Source organism: Carassius carassius, chromosome 34 (assembly GCF_963082965.1).
Source record: "Carassius carassius chromosome 34, fCarCar2.1, whole genome shotgun sequence".
NCBI lineage: Eukaryota > Metazoa > Chordata > Actinopteri > Cypriniformes > Cyprinidae > Carassius > Carassius carassius.
This window is the reverse complement of record NC_081788.1, coordinates 11,113,140-11,138,276: the sequence shown is the minus strand read 5'-3', so window position 1 is coordinate 11,138,276 and position 25,137 is coordinate 11,113,140. Positions and strand designations below refer to the sequence as shown.

Genomic DNA, 25,137 nt, shown 5'->3' with positions numbered 1-25,137 from the left:
TTTATTTACATTTTTAGAACATAACAATTCTTTAAGGTAAATGAAAATTAGCAGTTTGCTTCAACAGTCTGTGTAGTAATTTACAGAATTGCAGTAATGAGAAACAAAAGGTAGAAACTAAAAGTACTGTACATACTGTAATTCGAACAAATAATTTTCAGGGCTAATTCTGAAATTGCAATCAGCAGTGTTTGAAATCTCTTCTGTTTTGAATGTGTGGTTCACAGTTTTGACAGCAGTGTGTTAGCATTTGAACAAAGTGCTGTAAATCCACAGTGTTGTGCAGGATGTGGTTAAAGTCATGGGATAAGTGTGTAGAGTTTTGAAAACTGTGTTCAAGCAATGAAAAATGAACTAGTGTTTGGTCCACATGAACTGCTGCTGTGCAGACTGTAGTTAGTGTTTTGCACATGTGACTCCAGTTGTGCTCACTGTCGTTTAGCAATTGTAAAAAACTGTAATAATTCCTAAAAAAAGCTCATTCTTTGTTCATGACACCTAAATTCATTTCTTAACAAAAAAATAAAAAATAAATAAACAAAAAACAAAAACCTACCTACCAAGTGTTCCAATTATATTATTATTATAAAAATTTAATAGAATCTTTTTAATTTATATTAACTTTCATAAGACTGATTAAATGAGTCAGGCATTCATATGTAAACTATTAGAGAGCAAATCGTTTGAAAATACAATCAAGACATTCCACAGATTCCTGGAGACTCGGTGGTTTAGTTCTCTAGATGCTTTCTTGCATCTGATTGTGCTTATCCTGCTCTCTGCGGGAGTTTGATTAGTTGGATCAGGTGTGTTTGTGTGGGGATAAAGCCAAAACCTGCAGCCCCCCAAACCACCCCTGCGGAGGGCATGCCACCCCTTCTTTCAGATATAAAGATAATAACTTTATATGCTGACTGTATATTGGTTATTACATTATTCTTGTGATCTCAGGCAATAAGGCCACCCATTACAAGACAGACTATTTTTTTTATTTTTCAGGATCACACCAAATATTACCAGTCTTCACAATACTAGACTGATTTTCATCGCTGCAGTATGATTCGCTTTAGTCACCAGCTCCAAATAAAGTTTTCATCTCTGTCCAGCAGAACTGCTCACTATGTCCTTGTTTTGACTGAAAGACACCTGAAGGAGTGTTTGATATGAGCTGCGTGAATGATGCTGCTTCTTTTTTCAGATTTTTGTAGGCAAGGGAGCTAAAAGAACAACTTCATTTTCATGGTAATTTACCGTGATTGCCCAAAGTTTATTGTACAGCTAGTCCTCCTGAAGATTCATCTAATGCTAAAAACTGATCATGTTTCTGAACTGTTCATTGTTTAAAATTGTAATGTTGAGAGGGATGTTTTCGAGACAAATTCGTCATGGTTAGTCATGTTGATATATGACATCCTTTCGTGATGTGTGGAATGTACAGGCAAAGATTCTCACAGAAATCTTCTTTCTGTTATGTTAGATCTGCTCCTCCTGTGCCACACAGCAGCTGGGCTCTGCTCTGCGTCTGCAGGACAAACAGACCAGTATAAAGAATGGAGCTGTTAGGCGCCTGTGCAAATGAGGACCAATTGATAATGTCAGACCCCTAAAATATGTGGTATTATCCTGAGGCTTGTCTGTCTTATTCACAGGTAGGAACCTGTAGCACCTTAGGGTGAAGAAAGAAGTGTCATACCATGATACATAGCTTAAAAATGTCTGTTTCTCACCTGCACGCAAGCTATTCAATTTTAAACTAATATTATAGAGCACCAAATCAGTAGAAGCATACAACTGAATACAGTAGGTAACTAATGTCAATTATAATCTCCAGGGAGTGTTTTGTTTCTTTAAATAATGCTTTGATCACAGGAATAAATGACTAATTTGAGAGTATGCATTAAAACTGATGGTCGGCATTAAAGCAGCAGTTTGTATAAAGCTGTTTGACCTCAGGCAAGCAGTGGTCACTGGTAATTCGTGACCAGAGACATGGGTTTAGACAAAAAGTAAGGCGCTCTCTAATTTGCTACTTAGCACAGGCCATCGCAGATGACCCAGAGCATTAAGGTTTCAGTTTACACCAGCTTCTTTGATGGCTTTCCTTACGGTAACTGAAGCACAGCAGTGACAGAAAACAGACACATCCTGTGACCCAGTGGGAAACGGTGTGTAAAATACAAGAACACAGTCACATGGTTTTATTAGAAGTGCTTTTATTTGTACAAAATCTACATAAAGGTGACAAGTCAGTTTTAGAGGATTGATTATATACTAGACATAGAAATTTGCCAAAGTAATTTGCAAGCATTTATTAAAAAAAAAAAAAAAAAAAAAATCACACAGTGCTCCCATAATATCAAATTATAAAATGCATCTGAAAATCTAACAGATTAGAATATCTCAGATCTTATTAAAATGTAACACAAATAAAAAAAAAAGTCTCCCTCAATAACATGCAATCATGTTTATGACCAAAAACAGCACTTCTAGCTGTTTTGTAACCAACCTCTCTTTACAGATGATGACTGTACAAGTAACTCAATTCCCAATGTAACAGGTTATCATCTCTGACATTCGAGCAGACTAACTGAATCATTACTATGGAGCGTGCGCCACCTGGTGGCTGGAGATGAAACAGGTCTACAATCTTCAGTTTCTCATATTAGCAACAAAATAAATACATCAGATGCATTAAAGAGACACTCCAACATCATTTCAACATCACATCTACGTTTGTGATTCCAACGTTAACACACAAGAAATAGGAAAAAGAAAATTGTCAAAGGAGAAATTGGATACATTTGTATCTTTTACACACCAAAATGACTCTCACAGGTACTAATAGGCACCCTTTAAAAGGTACAAAGCTGTAATTTGACCACAGTGTCAAAAAAAAAACCTTTAATATATATATATATATATATATATATATATATATATATATATATTTCTGAAGAGTAAAGTTTAAGGATGCTTCCACTTGAATTGCTTCTAACAAAGATTATTTTTTTTAAATAAAACTTTTTTTTCACTCACATTTTAGTGTGGCTACTGGTAACAGACATGATGTTGAAACAAGAAATGCTCATTTACGCTTATTATGACAGTTACACATTAAATGATATAATGGAAGAAAAACAACTTTTATAATAGCGGCAGTTGTAAGTAAATGTTGGACTGTTAAGATTGTAGATTCATATATGAACTTTCTTGCAAAGTGACCTAATATTGGTAAGCAGCGAATAACACAATTACTAGTCAAACATATTTGATTATAAAGTCTGTTCTGCTTATGACTGAGGAATATTGGAAGATCTAAAAGTCAGATTTTTTGAACACTGTAACACAAAAGACTGTGGAGTCAATTATGGACCAGCACAGAGAAAAAAAGAAGGTCTGCGTGCATGAAAACCAAAATGAAGTTGTGGAGGACTTTAAGTCATTAAACTTGATATATTCCTGAATTCTTCAGGTGCAAGATACTGACGACTAGGATCCTTGTCTCCTCCAAAATTCTCCCCCAAAGAAATCGAAATACATTCATAGTTTTTCCTCCCATCTTGTTCTGTTGCATAATGCTGGTTCCCAATACTGTTTTCTCCCTGAATGTTGACCTGGACAGCTACATGTACGTGTCCTCTGAACCCATGCTCTCAAATGATTTACGTAAACCAGGAACTCTGGGAGCAGCGACGGAGTTTCCATTCACAGGTGTGTCGTCTGGAGGAAGCGCAGTGGAGTCTGTAGTGGGTGGAGGATCTTTCAGCTGGGCTGAGTTGTTGGTGTTGCTGGAGTCTTTAGGCAGAGTTAGTGGTTGGATGGTGACTGCAGGGTTGGAGGAGTGAGGGATTTCAGTCAGATGTGCGGGTTTGGGTTTTGGTGAGGGTTGGGGAGGTGGTGGTGTGCGAGAGAGATTTGGAGACGGTTGGGTTTGGGGCGGTTGAGGTGAATGTCGGGGTGGGGGTGGGATGACAGAAGCTGGTGTGTTTTTTTCGGGTGTACTGAGGTGGGATTGCTGTAGTGATGGCGGAGGAGGGTCGGACTGATTGTTTGAGGTCGTCTCTTGTGTGTGATTATTAAGAGAGGCTGGTTTGGGGTCTGTTGGCAGGGGATATGGGTTTGGGATGTCCAATTTCGGATGGGAGGCTTTTCGGATAGTGCTTCTCTTCTTGCCACGAGCGAATTCGGATTTAGTGTCTGAGGGCACGGGATACTGGACGACGATGGTGGGCTTCTGACGTAGGTCTTGGCGGGTGTGTGGCTCAACAGACATGATGGCCCGAGCGCCGTGCATTCTGGGAGGGGCCTTGTAGCTGAGCTCGCCGTGAGTTTTCCGCCAGCGCTTGACCTGCACGCGATGCTCTCTCTCGACGTCCCGAGCAGATATGGGCAGCTCTAATACCTGCATGTGCAGAAGATAAGATTCATACTCATCAGTGTCTATCTTTGTTGTTTTGAACACTACACTCAACTGCAATGTCATGCTCATTAATGTTTCTACATGACGCAAATAAAATTCAGACATTTATGCTAAAGTTAGATTTGCATTTACAACTTAACAGGAAGTTTTTTTAATTCTTTGTAGCCTATTTATAATATTAGTGCCATAAACCTGGCAATATAGAGTTTAGTGAATCTCAGCTATGCTGCAATCAACTATCCAGCTATTTTTTTTTTAAACAAAATCCACTTAAATCTGTAAAACTCTTGACATTATATGAGTGTATGAATATTGGAATATTCAGTAAACCTTTAGTTTAACAAGGATCTTTCTATTTATGTGATGTCGTTTTTTAAACTAAAATTATTTTATACACACTTGTTGAAAAGTTTGGGGTCTGTAAGATTTTTTTTCCCCTTTTTGTAAAAGAAAATTGATACTTTAATTAAAAATATTTTTAAGTAAAAATATTTTTAATGTAACAAAAATATTTTTTATTTCAAATAAATGCTTGTCTTTTTAAATTCTATTCATCACAGTTTCCACAAAAATATTAAGCAACACTTAATATTCTTATATTCTTACTTAATACAACATCTGTTTCCTATAGTGAAAATAATAAGAAATGTTTCTTGAGCAGCATGTCAGCATATTAAAATGATTTCTGACACTGAAGCCCGGAGATGATGAAAATTCAGTGGATTATCATAGGAATAAATTACATCTTAAAATATATTCAAACTGAAGCAACTACAAAAATATTTTACTGCATTTACGATCAAAATAAATGCAGCCTTGGTTAGCATAAGCATAATAAAAGTATTTAAAATATCATAATAACCCCAAACTTTCGTGCATGATGCTTATTATTGAAAAAATAATAATAATAATAAAACTGAAGTTTTATTTGAATTATAAAAAATTATATTAAAAAACATCACTCTTTGTCAATCAACTTGATTCAAAACCTAAAGTGTGTGATACCTGATGTATGAGAAACCCCTCCTGCATGTATCGCGGCTCCAGGGTCCTGAGAAGCTCCATAGTCTCATACTGACCAGGACAAGCCTTCAGTTTCTCACGAGATCCCAGCATGCATTTCAGCAACACCAGTCCAACACGGAACATTATCTTCACTCCTATAGCAACAGCAAAGAACATAGAGTCAGAAAGAAAGAGAAACCTGCGTGTGTGGTAATATGTGTATAAGTGAATCTCACCGTCACACAGGAACATGTCCCACACTCTGAGAACAGACGACCAGGGTAGAGTTCTGGAAAATGCACACATGTACCACTCCGTCATGTAGAGGATGGGCTCGATCTTGTGTTTCTCAAGGTGGCGGTACGCCGGAGGGCTCACACGCTTTAATAATGCATTTAAGATCTCTCCATCCAACTGTATGGCCTCCTACAACACAAACAACACTTGCTTAAAGACAGCAGCAATTCCACATTCACACTAGAAAGGCACTGAAGGATCATCGATTAGATCCAAATTAATTTTGCCAACATCAACTTAATTTACCTCCCAACATTCGTGACACTTATATCACCTTTGAGCAAAAACAAAAGAAGCTTTGTTTTAATTTTACTAGCACCTACAGAATATTCAGGAAACATGAATCTGCTTGCAGTTTGAAAATGGGAACTTCAGATACGAATGCTATGAATGGAATGCAAACTATGAACCTGAGAACGTGTGCGAGGAACCCACATGAGCTTTAAATTACCTAAAACTATGAAGTTCATAATAGCTGATCTTCGTTCACGATGTTTTATTACATGGTTGCAAAATGAGGGACCTTCGTAATGTCATCACCAGGCACAAGATAATGACACCTAGATCTCACAAGTACTTCCCGTTTCCCCTTTTCGGATTATATTTGTTAAGTAGTAACATTTATTTCTTACATAGCAAGTTACATTTAGAGATCTTACCAGGCCTGCGCTGTAATATCCAGGGAGGTACTTCTCACAAATCTGAACCAGCCCCCAAAATGCATCCTAAGTACACATACACCAATAAAACATTTCAATCATCACTTAATCAATCAAGTAAGCATTACAGCTTTTTCTAATGAGAATGTGCACTAGAATAAGCATTGCAAACTACTTCATAATGCACTGTACCTCAGCAGGCATGTGCATCAGAAGCACTGCTGCTATAGGAGCCTGAGCCTGGCAGTAACCCTCATCCGGTCTGTACAGGGTGTAAGCCTTCAACACCCGGAACAGGTCCTGCTGCCTGCTCAAACAAACAAATAAAATAGATCAGTCAGACAGAAATCAAATAGATCAAAAATATACGTACAAACATATGTATAAGAAATTGTTGTGACTAACCCATGACCTCCTCGGGACACAAACATCTCATGGAAGGGGAACTGTCTGTGTAGATCTCTCTCTATCACATCAACCCACTTCGGGTCTCCAGCCATGCTGTCCAGCTCCTATTAAACAACGACACAAACACAGGTTCATCTCACAGACGCAAACATGCAATAGTTTAAGCACAGGGAACGCTGCACAGGTTTAACACATGTATTAACAAGTTTAGAAAAATAGTGGGGCTGCAACTTTAAGTTTGAGAAGCTTTACAGTAAGAAATGCATAATGATACAACAACCTCCTCAAATCAGCTATAATCATGACTCACCTCGAACTTCCCGCTGTTTTGTTCTCTTTTCACTTTTCCGCCTGACAGGTAGAGCCAGGCTCTGCCTCGCAATGAAGGTGGGATTCCTTTCTGACATCGCAGTCGCACCTGTGGGTGACAGAGGTCTGAACGTCACACACTAAAGGGAAACTTTTCAGTTAAGCAGGGACCAGCATGCGTTCACTGTGATTACAACACACACACAAAAAATAATCCAGACATCATTTTCCAATGGTTATTTGACACAAATGTGTCAGTTTCCCTTTTACACAAAAGCCACTTTATGTTTTAACATGTGATCTATGCTGGTTCTGATTCTATCTGATGATTTGGGTTTCCCTAAAGATTCTTATCACACAACACTGGCTGCACTGGATTTGTTGTTACATGTGACCAATAAAGGCAAGAACCAACAGGGAGATGCATTTTCTGTTTATTTCCTTTGCATTACTTCTAAAAATATATAAATAGGATGTACAGTATGAAAAAAAAAGACATTTTGAAATGTAAGCTAAAGCAGGGGTTAAAGCAAAAAAAACAAACAAATCCTGAGCCTGAACCTTTTTCCGGGGGTGGGGCAGCACATGCAAAGCATGCAATCTGTGGCAACTTTAACATTTGAAAGGATACAATGGCAAAGTTATTGCTCTCTTTATTCAAACTGATTCTCTTTTCATGAATATATGGTTGATCTGCAGAATGAAAGCGATGTCATACTCTTGGTAAATTATGAGCTATATACCGGTAACTGCTTTTTGACACTAGAGGTGTGACAATACACTTAGCTCACAAGAGTAGACAAAATACAGATTCTTGGGTCACTAGAACGTGACAATATTTTAATACTATTTTTACAAAATTTTCAATGACAAAATATTTTCATTTGTTTCAAAAAGTAAAACAATGCAGTTGTATTTAGAAATATTTTAACTAATCCAGAACTGTAACTAATGATTATTTTGGTAATCAACTAATCTGATTATTTTGACAACTGAGCCAGTCTGATATTTTTTAGTAACACAAACAGACCTAAGTGAAAAGCAGGCTTTAGTATGACTACCGTATTTTCCGGACTATAAGTTGCACTTTTATTCATAGTTTGGCTGGTCCTGCGACTTATAGTCAGGTGCGACTTATTTATCAAAATTAATTTGACATGAACCGAGAGAAATGAACTAAGAGACATGAACCAAGAGAAAACATTACCGACTACAGCCGCGAGAGGGCGCTCTATGCTGCTCAGTGCTCCTGTAGTCTACCACTGAGCAGAACAGAGCGCCCTCTTGCGGCTGTAGTCGGTAATGTTTTCTCTTGGTTCTTGGTTCTAAATAAATGCGACTTAGTCCAGTGCGACTTATATATGTTTTTTTCCTCACCATGACTTATTTTTGGACTGATGCGACTTATACTCAGGTGCGACTTATAGTCCAAAAAATATGGTATTTATATATAAACGAACGATGTGGCAATAATAACTGGCTCAAATAAATCAAAACCAGTAAATTACAAGACTGTACAGCCGTGGCCAAATGTTTTGAGAATTACATAAATATTGGAAATTGGAAAAGTTGCTGCTTACGTTTTTATAATAGCAATTTGCATATACTCCAGAATGTTATGAAGAGTGATCAGATGAATTGCATAGTCCTTCTTTGCCATGAAAATTAACTTAATCCCAAAAAAACCTTTCCACTGCATTTCATTGCTGTCATTAAAGGACCTGCTGAGATCATTTCAGTAATCGTCTTGTTAACTCAGGTGAGAATGTTGACGAGCACAGGGCTGGAGATCTTTATGTCAGGCTGATTGGGTTAGAATGGCAGACTTGACATGTTAAAAGGAGGGTGACGCTTGAAATCATTGTTTTTCCATTGTTAACCATGGTGACCTGCAAAGAAACGCGTGCAGCCATCATTGCGTTGCAAAAAAATGGCTTCACAGGCAAGGATATTGTGGCTACTAAGATTGCACCTAAATCAACAATTTATAGGATCATCAAGAACTTCAAGGAAAGAGGTTCAATTCTTGTAAAGAAGGCTTCAGGGCGTCCAAGAAAGTCCAGCAAGCGACAGGATCGTCTCCTAAAGAGGATTCAGCTGCGGGATCAGAGTGCCACCAGTGCAGAGCTTGCTCAGGAATGGCAGCAGGCAGGTGTGAGTGCATCTGCACGCACAGTGAGGCCAAGACTTTTGGAAGATGGCCTGGTGTCAAGAAGGGCAGCAAAGAAGCCACTTCTCTCCAAAAAAAAACATCAGGGACAGATTGATCTTCTGCAGAAAGTATAGTGAATGGAGTGCTGAAGACTGGGGCAAAGTCATATTCTCCGATGAAGCCCCTTTCCGATTGTTTGGGGCATCTGGAAAAAGGCTTGTCCGGAGAAGAAAAGGTGAGCGCTACCATCAGTCCTGTGTCATGCCAACAGTAAAGCATCCTGACACCATTCATGTGTGGGGTTGCTTCTCATCCAAGGGAGTGGGCTCACTCACAATTCTGCACCAAAACACAGTCATGAATAAAGAATGGTACCAAAACACCCTCCAACAGCAACTTCTTCCAACAATCCAACAACAGTTTGGTGAAGAACAATGTATTTTCCAGCACGATGGAGCACCGTGCCATAAGGCAAAAGTGATAACTAAGTGGCTCGGGACCAGAATGTTGAAATTTTGGGTCCATGGCCTGGAAACTCTCCAGATCTTAATCCCATTGAGAACTTGTGGTCAATCCTCAAGAGGCGGGTGGACAAAAAAAAACAAATTCTGACAAACTCCAAGAAGTGATTATGAAAGAATGGGTTGCTATCAGTCAGGATTTGGCCCAGAAGTTGATTGAGAGCATGCCCAGTCGAATTGCAGAGGTCCTGAAAAAGAAGGGCCAACACTGCAAATACTGACTCTTTGCATAAATGTCATGTAATTGTCAATAAAAGCCTTTGAAACGTATGAAGTGCTTGTAATTATATTTCAGTACATCACAGAAACAACTGAAACAAAGATCTAAAAGCAGTTTAGCAGCAAACTTTTTGAAAACTAATATTTATGTAATTCTCAAAACTTTTGGCCACGACTGTATTGAACAACACTGTTAAAATACATAATGCCTATACATAATATGAACATAACCAACTTAAGCACATTATGTATTAAAACAAATATCTGCAAAGGGGGCCAACGGCCATGGTGACGTTTCACTTTACAGTGTGATTAAACAATGTTAAAATCCATTACATTTTAATATTTGCTCACGTGCAGAAATGTTTGTTTTGAAATCGCGATGTACAATACATGGCATATTTATACACAGGTTGATGTATTCTCCTGTGTTCGCAAAGGGTTATAAATGACTTATGTTACAAATCTATGTGAGATAAAAACACTGTATTTCCAGATGACATTAAGCAATTCAAATTCACAGCGTATACAGAGTTAGAGTTTAGCCCCTTTCACACATACAGTACTGAGAAAATGACTGGTTACCATTAAGTTACCATTAATAGATCATGTGTGAACAGGACCTTTTCAAAAATCCCGGTGAATTTGTTCTGCCATTTGTATCGTTGTTATGGAGATGACATGATTACTCTGAGCTGTTTACAAAGCTCCCCTGCTTTATAGTTAGCTTTTCTATGTAAATATGCCCTAGATGGAAATCTTTGACCATTGCGACTCGCAGCATTTTGCCGCACTTTTTTCCATTAATCAGGGCTGCGAATCAGAAATTGGTTAATATTATGTGCTTCTCGTGTTTATAAGAGCAATACATTCTTATTGGCTAGTAATGTCAGTTTGGTTGCGAGTGAAAGCTGCTCCTCTCATACCATTGGTAGATGAACTCATGGACTCGAAAGTGATATCAATCAACAAGTGTTTTTTTTAATGTAGGATTATTTTTGCAGCCAACTGCTGCACGCCGGAAATCTGGCACGGTGCTGAAGAACTTTAAGCTCTGCTAAAGATTACATTTAATAGTGTTAATAAATTATTTTTTTAACTTTAAAAGGTTAATAGTATTTTCAAAAGCATTAGTTAATAGTATCACCCAAAAATTAAAATTACCCCATGATTTACTCACCCTCAACTCATCATAGGTGAACATGACTTTATTCTTTCAGACAAATACAATCTGAGTAATTAAAAAAATAAAGCATTATAATGGCAGTGAATGTAGGTCGGGATTTTCAAGCAAAATAATGTGCATCCATCCATTATAAAGCTTGGAAGAGCCATGTCTTTTATGTATGTGTGTATTAGGGGTGTCGCGATATACCGGTATTGGCGATAACCATGATATTCAAAGCAACAATTATAGACATCGTGTTAATTTAGTGTGTGATGATATACTGGTATTAGCAATAACCGCAATATTTAAAATGAACAGTTCTCTTATGATAACACCACATGTAAATACTCCAGTGCCAGTACCTGGTTGAGCTCCCAGGTGGCAGTACTGTGCCTTAATGCTGACACTGTCACACAAGAAGGAGACACCGCGCTCGCAGCTACTCAGAGAAGAGCCGTGTTCATCAGAGTAAGTTGCCATTATATTACTGGTCATAGAATGGGAAACGTTATATTAACCTGTTAACAGCAGTTTTCTGTGTTCATATATTTGATTAAAGAGTGATTATTTTAATAAGTAACGCGTTTTCGTTAGTTTAAACTCTATAAAATGTTAAGTTGGTCGCAGTGCCATGCACTGAATGCCTCATCTGCGATCATTCTTCAATTAGGTTCATTAGTTAACATTAGTTAATTACATTAGTTAAGCTGCGCAAATCCACTTCATTTTCAGCGTTTATTTGCGCATCTTCTCAGTTAACAACGGCTCTGTGTAGTAACAGCTGCTCTATGTGAAATCACGCACCTGATGGAATTTACCACTGATTAGAGAACCGGCTTTACTGACGAGATGCGCATTAACGATCGGCCGATCGTGATTGGCGCAGCCCTAATAATATAGTAATGTCTATTTCTCCATAATCTTGATTATTTTACCCAAAAGGTAACGTTATTCTGTATTTGCCATGAAAATGTCATGAAATTCAAGTTCTCAAGCCCACTACTGCATGTCATTGCTTTCAAACTCTGTGTGACACAAGGACGAGCACACACAGTTACACAGGCATGCAAACATAAAGGCCATCAAAGACTGTTAAGAAATCCTTTGGCAAAAACTCTTCTTTTGTCTTTACCTGAAGACGCCTCACTCCCAGTGAAAGCTTTATAAAGCTTAAGAGAAAAACAGAGGTGAACACTCAGACTAATAGATACACACATCACTGAAGACCATATAAGGAGAGCTGATGTGATATTAGGCTTGTCCAGACAGGGCCTCGTTGGAACGATTGCATATTGGTGTCATTCTGCTGAGGTTTTTAATTAATTCAAGCAGCAGTGGGACTGTCTGAGCAAGTCAACGAGAGGAAAAACGGGAATGGGAAGAAGATGACACTCATAATTTAAAACCCTCATGTTTTCACAGTTTGGTGTACCTATGCCTTCTTTCTCAGTTCTAGTGCTTACATGCAAGACATCACTGATCTGTTCCTGGGAACATGCAAAAGAACAGAATACGACTGACTGAAGAATCTAGTGAACGTCGATGGTGGCTCCTACCTTCTTGAACCTTTTACTGATCCATTTGTCCCAGTGGTTCAGCATATCCAACCATTTGGCTTCCCTGTGCCTTAACACTTCCAGAGACACTTCTTGAGCCCTGTGTGAGAGAGAAAAGAAGAGATTAAGAACTTTACATTTTGATTGTCAAAGGAGATGGCAAATGTTATTAGTTTTCACAATTCTCATAAGCGATTACATCACGTCATATCTCACAACCGATTACTTCTCTAATATTTACACTATTGCTGTATGGAAAATAGCTGGGTAAACATTCTGCTTAACTTCTCCTTTTGAGTTCCACGAAAGAAATAAATTAAGTCATAAGGGTTTGGATATGAGGGGGAGTAAATGATGACACCATTTTTATTTTTGGGTCAACTATAAAACAATAAAAACATACTATGTCAAAGAGAACGACAGCTACTAAACCAACAACTGAAATAGCTTCTTGAGAACAATGTCATGAACACATCACCAGTCACATTTAAGTCCTTCATATAGATACTTAAATACCACAACAACAAGAAAGAAAGACAGATAGACAGATAGATAGATAGATAGATAGATAGATAGATAGATAGATAGATCGATAGAGGACATTTATTGGACATCCAGATTACAAACAACAACATTATCTAGCTGTAAGGAGCTAATAACTAGAGATTCAACAGATATATCGATTTTCTGATATGTTTCCCGATATTGAAGCATTTTACCATAATCGGATATCGGTTTTGTAATATCGGATTCACAGATAAACGCTGAATTTAATTCTCTCTCTGTTGTAAATTTGCTCCATCATTATTCGCATGAAGCCACTTTCATATTGCTGTTCACTCAGCGGGTTGACGTGGTTGATGCTCAGGAAATGATCCAGCACAGCAACCACATGTAAGTTTTAACAAGATTCACTTGTTTAAAACACCCTAAATTGTATTAACATTTACTATATAACCATTATTTTGCTCATAAACATCTAATTAAATACAACTCTATGGAAATATATTATTATTGCCGCGAGCGATCACAGTTTGAGTATAGTTCTGCGTAACTGCATAGATAAACCACACTGTCAGCAGGCATTTCTTAGTCTAGAAGGAAAAACTTTATTAATAATTTTGTATAACATTATAACATTCCAGTTGAGAAATGCAATATAATATTATGTTTTGTTTGTTTTATTTCAATATTCCAGAAAATTATATTCAATGAATTAACATTTTCCAGTGAATTATTATTGACTCTATTATTGTAGCTGTTTAACAGCTTATAAACCTACTAAAATGGTAGTTTAAAATCAAGTTGATATGACTCCTGTCCTTTATTTTCTCCATTTGAAAACATTAGCCATTCTAAATTTATTTTGCTTATTGTTAATATTATTGTTGTTTCTGTTTATGCTTTTTAATAAAATGTTTTTTATTGTTGTAATATAAAGATTAAATTTAACATGAAAGTCAAATTTTCAAAACTTAAAAAAAAAAGATCACTGAAAAGAGGAAAAACCAAAGTGAAGTATGTTCTTTCTTCACTCAGTCATTTATTTACTTTATAACAGTTAATAAATATCGGTTCTGCATATCGGTTATCTGGCACATAAACATGCAAATAATTGCTATTCTTTTGGTAATTAAAAAAATCAATATCGGTTGATCACTACTACTAACATTTCTCAAATAAGATTATTACAAACCAAGTCAAATCAATTCAACATTGATAATAATAAGAAATGTTTCTTAAGCATCATATCATCATATTAGAATGATTTCTGAAAATCACATGACACTGACTGTCACAAGACTGGAGAAATGATGCTGAAAATTCAGCTCTTCATCACAGGAATAAATTACAACTAACAATACACTAAAACAAAAAAATATTTTTTTCGAAATTGTAATAATATTTCAAGGCATTGCTTGTTTTAATGTATTTCAATCAAATAAATGTAGCCTTGGTGAGTATAAGAGCTGTAATCTTACGGACATAAAACTTATGAAGGAGAATATTTAGAGAATGAAAAAAGCTTAATTATCATAAAAAAAAATTGGGCAGAATAATTCCCCTGAATAATTCAAATTTGAACCATTTAGCTTTTGGCCGAGACATTTAAATATCAGTTTGCCAGCAGCACACCAACCACCAGCTAGCTTCCCCTTTACTTAGATACCGATTCTAACCACTAGAAATTTGATCTGAAAGCAATGTTTCTTTAAATATTTTTCCTATTAAGCATGCAGGTTTTACTTCCTTTTCATTTTCTAGAGCAATTTTGACTGAAACCAGAAGAAACTATAACCGTTTTCATGAGTTTGGTTTGGGGCGCTCTCTCTCCAGTAGTTGGCAGAGACGGTGTGACCTCAGGGCAGCAGCACTGCCATAAACCACAGGAAACGGAAAGCAGCTGTACACTCCGTACAGAGGGACAACTATCACTTACTAAACTATTCCATGCTCTTTAACAATTCACAAGGAATAGCCAGGCCTGCAGCCGTCTCAGGCTACTGTTTAAACCCATTCATTCTTCACAATGGTGTGGTGACAATCCTAAATCCAGGCGTATCGGTAAACAACATGAATGTGTTCTTCTCTGTAGATTACAGTGTTTATTAAAGACGCCAACCTGGGGCAGATGCCTCGCTGATAAAAGACAGGAAGCTTTAACAGGACTGAAACTGGCAGCAAAGCAAATGAGGATGAAACGCCCTGACAATCCATTCAAACCACATCAGTGAAAACTAACAGAACTTTTTGAGCCCACTTTCAATGAAAAGAAAACTGAGTTTCATACATCCATCAAAACGGGTTCAACGAGTTGCACAAAACAGATCCATTAACTCTGAAATTAGATTGGTTAATCTTGGCGAGTTTAAGATACTTGGTTGCATGCTATGTTTTGATTTTGTTTACTTTAGTTTGACCAGCCAATTTCCCATTTCACTTTTTTTTTTTTAAAGGTAGGGATTGTGGTGCTTTGGCATTAAGCAAAATTACAGTTCAATTACTAATTTCATGCAAACATTTTCCATGGCTGGTGCAAACAGTCACATGACATGAGCTTTAAATGGATATATGCACAAATTGCACATACAACAGAAAACAGATGTAAAACTGAAAACAATTATTTTTACAATTATAATATCTTTATATATTTTGAAATGCAATAATTTATATATTAGAAATTTATTTAAAAATATTATATTTTTCCACAAACGAATCAAAACATAGATATTAAAATAGTAAACAGTTGTACGAATAATTGTAAAATGGATTCACTATATACACACAAACAATATATATTAAATATAGATTTTTTTTTTAATCTGTATCAAAATATTACTTTTTACTGCATTTTTGGATCAAATAAATGCAGCCTTCGTGAACATATGATGCTTTAAAAACAATTAATTAAAAGGCAATGTCTGCCACCAGGAATAAAGTATTCTTTAACTAACTTTTTGAAGAGATGCAGTTTTCTTTTCTTTATTTATAAATAACACATAGGCCTTCATACATATATAATAACTACATACATAATATGACATACAATAGGTTAAGCTACAGTAATTCAATCACCACTGACTTTTGTTTTGTTTGCTTCAGTTTAAGTTTGTCAAGAATCTAAACTATGTTACTTTCAGATGCTTTCCGGCCCCTCACACACCCATCAAAGTCCAAACATGCAGTATTTTCTGTCCCTCGCCTCATCACGTGACCTCGATCTCCCAAAACCAAGCGAGTAAGCGACACAAACATGATCTGATGGGATCCACTGAACAGCCTGGCACAGGCACACTGGCGCACTTACGATTCGGATGAACACTGCTGGGCTCCTCCGATGAAGCCGTACTTGTCCGTTTGTCTCGAGCTGGTGAAGCCGTTGAGTTCAGAGTCGGATCCAAAAGAGCTCTCCTCGTCAAACTGACTGCCCAGAGTCCTTACACTCAGAGTGTCCTCAAACAGACGGCCGTTCTCCTGCTGAGCCATCGTGATCCTCTACTAAATCACTTAACGTTACAGGTCATCACCTGAACCCGTCAGTAAACATCCCAAGAGAAAACGTGAAATTAACGAGATCCTTCAGCTCTAATTGATCCCAAATCAGGCCACCCAAAACTACACAGTCCCCACAACCACGACTTGAGTTTTGAACTTAAGTACTTTAACTGTATTTCTCGTCTTTTGTATATAGATTTGTGGCGTCTTTTAAAGCCACAACGTGTTTTAAACGGATTACTGTGCGTTTAAATCTCCCGAATGCTAAATTAGCTTAGCGCGCAACGTGTCACTATCCAACCCAGTCATTTTGATCCCAAAACAACAGCAATCACTGAAAAAGTAATTTACATAAGCAGAAACGTCGTCCGAAAAAAATGTGAAGAAAACCGGACGAGCGAAACTACGCCTGAATTTCCTGAATCACATTTTTCCAGTCCATGAATTGTCAGGTTTCGCGCTCAACGGCTCCGGAGGACTGTTTTCATTCAGCACGCAGAGCTTCGAGGAGCAAAACAGCGTATATTCCCGGTCGAGATGCACCAGCAGCGCTGTTCTCGTAATTTACGTTGAGGTCCCATGGTTAAAAGGCACGTAATAAAGTCACTGACAGCAGGTCAGTCGAGTCTTGTTTTTAGTGTTAGGGTGGTGATGACGACATTAGCGCTGAGTTTCCAGTCTTGCGTTTGACAGTTCTGCACATGCGCGTCTGTGTCACTTCCGGAATCCACATTAATTGCATATCATAGTTCTGTGGCTGTGTCGATGGTCGAGGTTTAATTTTAACTATTTAAATATTTATGTGAAAGACGAGCATTAGAAAAGAAAAAGGAAGTGTGAATAGCAGTGTGAATTAAATGGATGAAAATTATGTTATTCCAAACCTGTATGATTTTCTTCTGTTTCTTCCATTAGATTTTTTTTCAAAATTTTTCAGAATATCTTCTTTTGTGTTCAGTAGAAGTAAGAAACTCTTTATTTTACTTTTATTTAAATAATTTTAATTCCCAATATGTAAATAGCCAAAACGACTATGAATATGGTAAGCACTCACTTTAAAAAAATTATATATTAATAATGCCAAGGTAAGCAGTAGAAATGTATATATAATACTGGAAGTAATACAGTCAGTTTTTATAAATTCTCTGAAAAAAAAAACGTGTAGAAACAAATTTCACTGAGAAATTGCTAGCAAATTTCTCACTTAATTACAAAGAAACAACAAGTAACAATGAATTAAACATGAAAATTTGTTTAAAGTAAAAAAAAAAACTGAAAAGGTATTTTTCATGTGAAAAGTACTCCAATAACATACTACTCAATAATCTTCTAATTTGCTGCTTATTAATAGTTATGTTTTTTTTTTCTATTGGGTCAGGTTAAGGGATGTAGAATATGGTCATAAAGAATAAGGTACTAATAAACAGCCAATAGTAATATGCTTGCTAATTATGCTAGTAGATAATAGTGAGAACTGGTCCTTAAAATAAAGTGTAACCAGAATTTTTATTTTATTTTACAACTTTGACATTTTGGTAACACTTTAGTGTAGGCACCCATTCGCACTATTAACTTAAGTTGATTTTTATTAGAATGCATTTTTACTAGCATATTGGCTGCTATTAGTACATATAAAGCACATATTCTGCATTACCATATTTTACATCCTTTAATCCTACTCGATACCTAAACTTAACAACTGCCTTACTAACTATTAATAAACAGTTAGGAGTTTATTAAGCCAAAAATCATTGTTAATAGTCAGTAGTGAGACCTTAAAAATAAAGTGTGAGAAGCAAATAATCTTTTACACTGTGGTCACTCTTTTGAACAATGAATCTTTAGGGATCTTTAAAGCGGTATTCTAAACAAAACATTTAACTCACACTAAAGTTATTCAAAGCTTATATGCATTTCTTTCTGAACACAAAAGTCAATATTTTTAAGAACATGCAGAAAAAAAATGACTTTTTTATATAAATATTTTCCATAGAAGTAAGAAAGACACTCTGGTGTCTCTTGACCATTTCTGAAAAGGTTGGGTTCTCTTGAATTTATCATATTTTTCCCCTCTTACACATGACATATTATTTACACTATTTGTAAAATAATTAAACAAAGCATAGCAACCGAGTATGAAGTTTATTAGAGGTTTGAGAAAATGTGCCACTCGTAGTCCAAGAATTCAAGGGCCTCACAAAGTTCCAGTTTCAATTTGCAGTTCAACAAACTGTCTGTGGGGGGCAGCAATTACAGACAGAATTTACAAGTGAGCAAATATCCTAACATTATGGCCTTTTCTAAAGTTCAGTTAGTTGGTATTAGTCCAATAATATGTACTGTATGCATTCTGCACGATGATAAAATATGTAATTTTATAAAACTGAAGTCAGTGAGCTGGCCTTCATATATATTTTTCTGTTAAAAACATAAAAGAACACTGTTTGTGTTACGAAACCATGTTGTCTTGTAGTGCACTGCTCCTAACAGTACAATACATGTGACAGCAAGCAATAGATATGCATCACTCCTTGCCTTTATTATATCTAGAAATACCAGATCGAGAAATCTTCTTGTGAAATGCAGTGTAATAATGAAAGCTCTTGATATGCCCGAGGGTTGACATGAACAGAATTGCAGACAGAACTAAACTGAGGAGGTTCAAGTGAAATGGAAGATTTGTCTTTATTTAAGACTCCTCCTTTTCATCACCATGTGTGATAATGTAGCAAAGTGATTTATAGTCAATATTCCCAGCCACATCAATTGGAGCCACTGCAAAAGCCTGGTCAACCTGAAAGAGAATCAAGTAGATTAGAACATGATTAGAACAATGATTCTGTAAAAAGTACACATTCTTATCACAGCAACTGATAATATAGGCTATCAAAAGCCCATTGTTTGTGATAGCAGTAGAAAGATGGGGAACATTATCTGTATCTATTGATTTTTCATGCATTTTATGTGACTAAATACATATATATTTTAAATGCAATGTTTATAAATGCAAATATTAACCTCTTCTGCAGTGAATTTATCAGCTTGGTTCATTAGCAGCCTCCTGAACCTGAAATAAAATGAAACAAAATCCATCAAATGTTCTTAAAAACTACAGTAATGTTTTCGCAATTCGTTTTTATTCACTTACTCATCCTTATTGACAACTCCTGTAGCATTTGGGTCAAACAGTTTAAAAGCAGCAAGAATGGTTTCTTCTGGGTCTGTGCCTGTTTGGAGATAAGAATATTACACAAAGTATGATAAATCCTCCATTCAAGTCCCTTATAGGTGTTAAGATCTTGAAAGTTTAGTTGTCATACCATTGAGCTTTTCTCCGAAGAGAGTGAGGAAGACAGTAAAGTTGATGGGCCCTTTTCCCTCTGCTAACATAGACTCCAGCTCTTCATCACTCACATTCAGCTTTCCTGCACAAACATAGTATGCTTATCTAAAAAACTGTCTGCTGATGTTTCAGATGTATAATGGAAGTATACTGAAACTCTCCGGCAAATGCATTTTATATACCTAGCTGTGCATAAGTTTCCTTCAGATCAGATTTGTTAATAACTCCATCCCGGTTCTGATCTATGCAGCCAAATGCCTTAAAAAAAAGGCAGATTATGTATGTTACATGATTTATTCTTAGATTATATATTTAATCAATTAAGCCTGAAATCAACTGCTGCTGGTACCTTTCTTATGTAGCTTTTCAAAATATACATTGTTTCAAAGCGGCTTTACAAAAAGGATGTTTATAATATCATGCCTTATCGATTTGCTCGAGTATACATCACTTTTCAAGTGAACAATATGCTGTATGTATGCAAATAAAGTTGGATATGCATATATATGTTACTTTATATATAATATAATATATATTATATATTTTATATATTTTTATATACAACACAAACTCGTGTTGTGTTGTGACAGTGACAGTAAGACCCGCCTTCTTTGATTTGATTGGCCATCTCGATCATTTTGACATTGACGAGCACTGTTGGAACACTGAAGCAGACCAAAGTTTAACTTTTAAAACTTTTTGTCATCCTAAAAACAAACATCTTTACAATCTTTTTATATAAAGAGTCTTTTAAAGGTCAAAATGGGTGGAAAAACAGTAAAAAAAAAAAAATTAGACATAAACGACATAAAATGCAGGCCAGGAGCGAGGCCCTCTAGAGGCGCAAGACCCTTGCAGTGTCACACTTGACACATCTCTTGCAACGGTACTGATTATAGCCTTTAGTTTTTTGGGTTATGACTCCGTTTCTACTAACGTTGCACATCTCGGCTTTGCAATATTTGTCCACTCTTCTTTGCAGAACTGCTCAAGTTTTGTTAAATGTGATGGTGTGTTTGTGGACTGCAGTCTTCATGTCATTCCTCAGATTTTCAATGGCGTTTGAGTCTGGGCTCTCACTAGGCCAAGCAAGGACATTCACCTCTTTCTCCTTCAACCACTTTGCCTCAAGAATTTGATGGTATTTTGACCCATCCATTTTTCCAGTTCCTGCTGCAGAGAAACCCACTACACGTCCATGCTTTACTGTAGGAATGCTGTTATTTGGATGGTGAGTTGTATTGGATTTCCACCAGACATATCATTTGGTGTTGAGGCCAAATAATTACATTTAAGTCTCATCTGCCTCAGAATCTTCAAGGTGTGTTTTGGCAAATCTCAGTCATGACTGCATGTGGCCTTTCTTGAAAAGTGGTTTTATTCTTGCAACCCTTCCATACAGCCACATTTGTGGATAATTTGTGATGTTGTCACAAGCACACAATGGCCACTCTGTCATAAATTGCTGCCACTGCTTCAAAGTTGCTGTAGGCCTCTTGTTCATCTCTCTGACCAGTTTTCTCCTGACTCTTACATTAGTTTGGAGCGACTTCCTGATCCGGGGAGGATCTTACAGAGAGGCTCAAAATCACCTTCCAGAACATACTCATTCACCATTCATGGATGGTGGAATGATCTTCCCACCCCTATCCGAATGGTGAATTCCTGGCAATTTTCAAGCGACAGCTGAAAACTCATCTCTTTCAACGCTACTTAACATCATTCTAAATTATATATATATATATAAACTTTGCCTTTCTCTTTATTTATTCCTTCTCTTTCTAGCTTTTACTTATTTGAACAATGCCTAAAACTTGGTATTACAAGCACTTCCTGTGTCTGTTTCAAAGTGACATGACATACAGCCAAGTATGGTGACCCATACTCAGAATTTGTGCTCTGCATTTAACCCTTCCAAAGTGCACACACACACTGTGAACACACACCCAGAGCAGTGGGCAGCCATTTATGCTGCGGCGCCCGGGGAGCAGTTGGGAGTTCGGTGCCTTGCTCAAGAGCACCTCAGTCATGGTATTGCCAGCCCGAGACTCAAACCCACAACCTTAGGGTTAGGAGTCAAACTCTCTAACCACTAGGCCATGACTTCTCCCTTCCCCTGTTTGCCGCTATAAGAGGAATATATTTTTGTATTCCCCAGTTGTAAGTCGCTTTGGATAAAATTACTACGTACATTTAGTCATTCTGCAAAATGACTAAATGTAAATGTCTGTGTTTTACCAAATAACTTTTTTAAAACATATTTTGATCTACTGGGATTTTCACACACAACCATCTCTAGGGTTTACAGAGAATGGTCTGAAAAAGCAGGTGTGTAGACGAAAATGCCTTGTTGATGTCAGAGGTCAGAGGAGAATGGGCAAACTGGTTAGAGATGATAGAAAGCAAAAGTAACTCAAATAACCACTAGTTACAACCAAGGTATGTAGAATACCATCTCTGAACACACAACACTTCGATCCCTGAAGCGGATGGGCTACAGCAGCAGAAGACCACAACGGGTGCCGCTCCTGTCAGCTAAGAACAGGAAACGGAGGCTACAATTCACACAGACTCACCAAAATTGGAAAATAGAAGATGGGAAAAATGTTGCCTGGTCTGATGAGTCTCAATTTCTGCTGCGACATTCAGATGGTAGAGTCAGAATTTGGCGTAAAGAACATGAAAGCATGGATCCATCCTGCCTTGTCTCAACGGTTCAGGCAGGTGGTGTAATGGTGTGGGGGATTTTTTCTTGGCACACTTTGGGCCCCTTAGTACCAACTGAGCATTGTTTAAATGCCACGGCCTACCTGAGCATAGTTGCTGACCATGTCCATCCCTTTATGACCACCATGTACCCATCCTCTGATGGCTACTTCCAGCAGGATAATGCACCATGTCACAAACCTCAAATCATCTCAGACTGGTTTCTTGAACATGACAATGAGTTCACTGTACTAAAATGGCCTCCAAAATCTCTGAGGAATGTTTACAACACCCTGTTGAATCTATGCCACAAAGAATTAAGGCAGTTCTGAAGGCAAAAGGGGGTCTAACCTGGTACTAGCAAGGTGGCCAGTGAGTGTATATGTGTGTATCTATGTGGTGTGTGTGTGTGTGTGTGTGTGTGTGTGTGTGTGTGTGTATATATATATATATATATGAATGTGTATTGATTTTTATGCAATATAAAGACTGACCTCTTTAAACTCCTGTATTTGTGATTGCTCAAACATGGAGAAGACATTGGAGGAGCCCCTTTGAGCAGTTTTCCCCCTCTTAGCAGCAGTTTTCTTACTTGCCTTTGATAAAAAAAAAAAAAAAAAAAAAAAAAATATATATATATATATATATATATATATATATATATATATATATATATATATATATATATATATATATATATATATATATATATATTATAATAGTTATAATATATATATAATATAATATTATAACACACAGCAATAAATATACATAATGACATTCATTAAAATGACTTTTTTGATATTTGTCAAAGAATAAGGCTAACTTTACTTACATTAAATAAAAATATTAATAAAAAAACTGTTTAAAGAGTATATAGTGCTTCTAGGTTCTCTATTATAAATCCAGTTTATATTAATTTCAAATTATTTTTTGTTATATTCAAAACCAGAACAAACGTAGCTGTGTCCACTCACCATGTTGACTGTCTGCTTTGCTCTGTGTTTGTGCTCCTGGATCAGTGGTGTTGCTAATGGAGTCTTTAAGTATGAGGACTCTTATCACTTGTCTCTCTATAAAGGTCTGCAGTGCTTCTGTTAGTCCCCTACATGGGCACCCAGAGCCTCCTAAATACAGGAGCGCTGATAACTGCCCAAGTACTCAGATTCCAGTGGGGTGAAAAATGAGATAAAGTATTGGATGGGGAGGGGAGAGTAAATGGAGGACTTTTAAGAGATGCAAATAATGGATGGATGCAATGCAATGAAATGAGAATGTGAAAGAAAGAAACAAGGGCATGAGAAAGCGGTAGTATGTAAGTTTATGTGAGTCTGGGTGGCAGGACAAATGGTACGTGTTCAAATTAGGGCAGCTCATGACCTGGAGAATAACAGAGCTTGCAAATCAACATAGTGTCCTTGAGTGAAGCTCTGGGACACGCACAGTCCATGTTATATTTTAGGTTTGCTTGGATTGGGTTGAATTGGGTACAGTGTGTGAAGAAAATAAGACTGTGTGACAGCATTGTGCATGTGGAGTCATTAAGAACTAAACTATTTTGAGCCAGTTATTTTTATATATGGTTCATAATTTTCAGCGAATTTTTACTGGATCACACAAGTACAGTGCCCTCCACTAATATTGGCACCCTTGGTAAATATGAGCAAATATAGCTGTGAAAATGATTCAGCATTTTTTTTTTAAATCACAAAATTTGAAATTCATTAAGGTAAAGCTATGGAAAGAATCTCATAATTAAATAAATGTTTTTTCTCTTGTTCATGTTAGCCACAATTATTGGCACCCAATTGTTGCAACGTCCTTTTCCCGAGATTACAGCTCTGAGTTTTCTCCTATAGTGTCTGATAAGTTTGGAGATCAGATACCTGGGGTAGCCATGGCAGAAGCTTCATTTTGTGCTAAGTGGCACATTTTTGTGTTGATTTTGATGTTTGTTTTGGATCATTGTCCTGATGGAAGGTCCAACCACAGCCCATTATAAGAATTATTACAGATGAAGTCTGATATTTGATAGGATCCATGATGCCATGTATCTGAACAAGATGTCCAGAACCGCCGACAGAAAAATAGGGCCTCATCATTAAAGAACTAGCAGTAAATTTAACCATGGGCATGGGGTACTTTTTATCCTGTTTGCACCAAAACCAAATGCTCCAGAAGTCAACACAATTTATTAATAGCCGGGGGGTGAAAACTTTCTGAATTTGAAGATCAAGGTAAATTGTATTTAATTTGTCTTCCGGGAAACATGTAAGTATCTTCTGTTGCTTCCAAAGGGCAGTACTAAATGAAAAAAATAAATAATAATAATATATAATAATAATATATATATTTCAACGGAATAAGAAAAAATTGGA

The 25,137-nt window shown here is 36.8% G+C and overlaps 2 protein-coding genes across 2 annotated transcripts; both read right to left on the bottom strand.

Moving 5' to 3' along the window:
* Window positions 1-2,939: 2,939 nt before the first annotated feature.
* Window positions 2,940-17,418, bottom strand: tbc1d10aa (TBC1 domain family, member 10Aa). The gene is made up of 9 exons (XM_059523979.1): window positions 16,523-17,418; window positions 12,715-12,814; window positions 7,100-7,207; window positions 6,787-6,893; window positions 6,574-6,688; window positions 6,382-6,447; window positions 5,662-5,851; window positions 5,426-5,580; window positions 2,940-4,402 (listed from the first exon to the last, which is right to left on the bottom strand). Exons 1-9 carry the CDS (start codon window positions 16,699-16,701, stop codon window positions 3,623-3,625), a joined length of 1,800 nt encoding a protein of 599 aa, XP_059379962.1. The 5' UTR covers window positions 16,702-17,418; the 3' UTR covers window positions 2,940-3,622.
* A 1,417-nt stretch (window positions 17,419-18,835) lies between these two features.
* On the bottom strand, window positions 18,836-23,359 carry myl7 (myosin, light chain 7, regulatory). The gene is made up of 6 exons (XM_059523542.1): window positions 23,254-23,359; window positions 20,236-20,311; window positions 20,031-20,135; window positions 19,859-19,937; window positions 19,729-19,777; window positions 18,836-19,504 (listed from the first exon to the last, which is right to left on the bottom strand). The coding sequence occupies exons 1-6, from the start codon at window positions 23,287-23,289 to the stop codon at window positions 19,400-19,402; spliced, it is 450 nt and encodes a 149-aa protein (XP_059379525.1). The 5' UTR covers window positions 23,290-23,359; the 3' UTR covers window positions 18,836-19,399.
* Between the last annotated feature and the right edge of the window lie 1,778 nt (window positions 23,360-25,137).